The 3,980-nt window shown below is 39.6% G+C and overlaps 1 protein-coding gene across 1 annotated transcript; it reads right to left on the bottom strand.

Moving 5' to 3' along the window:
- Positions 1 to 256: 256 nt before the first annotated feature.
- On the bottom strand, positions 257 to 1,431 carry PDHA2 (pyruvate dehydrogenase E1 subunit alpha 2). Its single transcript, XM_030865782.1, is given in 3 exon segments — positions 257 to 810; positions 904 to 1,065; positions 1,068 to 1,431. Coding segments are annotated over 3 exon segments (1,080 nt in total).
- Positions 1,432 to 3,980: the final 2,549 nt, after the last annotated feature.

Genomic DNA, 3,980 nt, shown 5'->3' on the forward strand with positions numbered 1-3,980 from the left:
TGTGACTCAGTTTGTCTTTTAACAATACTAAATGATTAACTGTATAGTATCTTTTAACGCAATAATGTACAATTGAATGTAATGCTCAACTGAATGTATATCTTTCTGTGATCTCATTTATGCCTTTCCATTATCTCTTAATTATCTCAATTCCTCTTAATAAAAGTTTAAAAGACTTTTGTTTTACGGGTTTTATTCCTCCTTAACAAAATTAAGTACACAGTTTCTTAAAGTTGACCGTGAATATATTCTCCTTTTAACTGACTGACTTAAACCTGATCCACTGATTTGCATCACGAATTTCAAAAGGTGGATTAGTGCTGTAGATGTGATGGCTTAATTTTTCCAAAGGTGGTTCAGGATCGGTTATAGCAAACTGAGCAGCAGCATCAATTTCTTTCCTCACTTCAACATCAATTTCCTTCAATTCTTCAATACTGGCAAGTTTGTTGTTTACCATTTTATCTTTGAGAAGCATGATAGGATGGCTCTTACTTCTTAAATTCTGAACTTCTTCTCGTGTACGATAACTGATTCCAGGGTGACTCATACTGTGTCCATGATAATGGTATGTCAGCAGCTCCATCAGTATGGGCCCCTTTCCAGATCTACAATAGTCAGCTGCAACCTCAGTTGCCTCCCGAACACACAGAACCTCCATTCCATCTACCTTTAGGCCAGGGATGAAACTGCCTCTCTTTTAGTAATCAGTGTTGGCTGCAGCTCTCTCAACAGATATTCCCATTCCATAGCGGTTATTCTCACAGATGAAAATACAAGGTAAATTCCACACAGCTGTCATATTATAAGCTTCAGATATCTGACCCTGATTAGCGGCACCATTCCCATGTAGAGTCTAACACACCTCGTTGTTTCCCTTACATTTACAGGCCAGAGCAATACCAGCTCCCAGCAGTCCCTGAGCGCCAACAGTGCCATTGCCTCCATAGAAGTTATTGGCATACATATGCATTGACCCTCCTTCTCCTTCAACACAGCCACCTCTTCGACCTGTCAGCTCTGCTAGAATTGATGGGACAGAAAGTCCATGAGTACACATGAACCGTGAGCCTGACAGGATGCAATAACATGATCCGTGGGATTTAGCCCAGCCTCAAGACCCACACAACAAGCTTCCTGACCATCACACAAGTGACAGAAACCACGAATAAATTTCTGTTTTTACAACTGATCCGCCTTCAATTCCATTCGACAAATGTTCTGCATCATCCTGTAGTATTTGAGTCCATCCTCCCGGGTGAGCACTGCGGTGACAGGGGCACCCTCTTCCAGCCGATAAAGATCACATTTCTTAATCTCAAATGTAGCATCATTTGAATAGTTACAGGATGCCACAAGCACCCTGTTAGCGGGCTTCTGGGTGACAACAGACAGCACGCTAGAGACAGCAGCAGCCAGCATCTTCCTCATGGAGCGCAGCCAGGGAGGCCGTGAGTCTCCATCTGCCAGGGTCACCTGAGTCCCAGTCTCCAGTGTACCCTCCACCCCCAAAACACACGCTGCACCACGATGACCGTGCGCTGGTGGCAGAGGCCACGTCATGCTGCGCGAGGCCACGGGCCGCAGCCTGGATCAGCTGATTTTTACAGTGCCTTCCAACTGTAAAATTAAGAATAAAGGTTGTTTCTTGCCCTGGAAGACTAGGCTGAACTACATTCTGTTCCTAACTAACGCCATCATCATTGCTAAAACATCATAATCTGGGTCCCTTTTCCCTGCTATACGCTAAAGTAATGCTTCCTGAACGTTGTATTCAATGGAAAAGAGGAGAAAACACAATCCTTAAGGCACACAAGAGCTCTGACAGGTTAAGCCAAAGATGTTCTTACCAATATTTCTTTAAAGTCTTTTTAAAAATCATTAAAATATGTATGAATATTTTACCCTACTCCACAATACACCATGTTTATTTTAAAGTAAAAATAAAGATGCAAATTATTTTTAGTTTACATAAGTTAAAAAAACACACACTTTTTTTAAAAAGTTGGTGCACCGGAAGAATAGCACATTTACACTATGGATTCTAGCACCTGTGTCTCCTGATTGGTGGTGAGGGAGGGCACGTGATGGTACACAAATCCCTACCTGAGATTAAAAGTCTAAACCCAATAACAAGCTTTGCCTGGTGTGCGAAAATTGAAATCAGGGTTGAAATGATCTAAGCATAGATGGAATGGATGTTCTATGTGTCCAGGAAGGAATCAGGGTTAAAGTAGCTACTAACAAGTTTTTACATGGCACTTTTCCTTGCTCTTTATTGTCATCCTGAATCCTGTTCAATTTTATCCCTATTTTCTGACTAATTTTTTTGGAGGGGTGTTGGTCTATTCCTATCACGTCTTCAACAGGTTTCCTTAGAAAATATCAAGATTCATATGGCTTTGTTTCTTGTTTTTATATCAATCTAAACAGAACCAGTCTTAGTCTGGGAAATCAAGAAGCATGTTCTTATAATATTTCCTTATATAGTAAACATTAGAAAGCATAACTTCTTATAAAGTGACGCACTAAACAACATGCAGTTTGGATTGAAGAGCAACAGAGTTTGCTTAAGCAGTTGGTTTAATCATAGGACAAAAGAAGTCTTAACGCCTAGCGTTACAAAGATCACATACCATTTTCCTCTTTTGTGTTTTTGTGATTTTGTACCCTGATAAGCCATCCATAAACAGGGATTCTGTTCTATTTAGACTATTAAGCAATACACCTTAATACGTGCTTTGTTTTATATCCTCCACCTGTTTGTAAATAAACAAATAAAACACAAAAATCCCTGTTTATAAATAAATTCTCACTCAAATCCCTATGACATGTTCAAAGCAGCTGCCTTCTCTAACCTAGTTATAAGTATTATCATGGATACCTCTTATAGTATTCAGGCAGGAAGAAGAAAATAGCTTGTTAAAAAGTTATTATATCTATTAAAACTCCATCCTCCTCCCACCTTCCCACCCCAGATGTCATAAATGGGCTTCATCTTTTCACTCAATTTAAAATTCTGCTTGTGGAATTCATGGTCTTGCTGTGTTGTTTGCTCCTTCTTTGATAGTTAGCCTGTCTCTGCTGTTCTCTTTCATTCCTGCAGGTACTGGAGATCTCCAGGGAGCATTATCTCCATGAGAATGAGAAAAATGACAGTGCATGATCGAACAGTAGTGTTAATGGGTCACTGAGTGACAGCTGAGCCTTCTCTCAGAGGCATCAGCCAGGCTAGCACTGCCAGGAACACAAGAACTATACAGTAAAGTGTGCCAATTTAATCTTGTCACATGTAGCCTGGGCTGCAAAGATAGAGCTCCCCTTAAAAGCCCAGTGTGACAAGGCTAAACCTGACTCATGCCAGAGGAGAACATGCAAAGATGCTAATTGCAAAATACCTGTGCTACAGGTCACCACAGAAGATGGCCCTTTTATTGCAACAGGCTCTGGTTAAGATAATAAATAATAAAATGGGAAACTTGTAGGGACCTTTTGGACATCAGTTACACTATACAACCTAAATTCAACTTAAAGATAGACAGATGAAATCATATTTGCAGACTATGATGTCAGAGTATTTCCATTAAACTCATTAAACCTGATGATTTTTCTTTAAGTTTAAACCCATCCACATTTTCAAAGTAAAAGTAAAATTTCCAGACGTCAGGTAAAAGTTTAAAACCCCCAAGGAAATCCTGAGCTGTTGAGCCTCTCTTATCTGCCCCTGGCTAGACAGGATTCAATACACATGGACAATACAGCCAATGATAGTGTACTTCTCTGCGAATGATTTATTCTTTTGTCTTGTCATTGTTCAATACCATGTTTATTAGCAAACAGAACTAAGAGTCATCTACATGTTCACCACTGTAATGTTTGCAATTAAAATCCTCATAAATCCTAAGTTTTTAATTAACACCAAATCTTACTTTTAATCTATTTGAAATTAAAGGAAAACAGATGAGCACTTTTATAAGGCC

Source organism: Globicephala melas, chromosome 5 (assembly GCF_963455315.2).
Source record: "Globicephala melas chromosome 5, mGloMel1.2, whole genome shotgun sequence".
NCBI lineage: Eukaryota > Metazoa > Chordata > Mammalia > Artiodactyla > Delphinidae > Globicephala > Globicephala melas.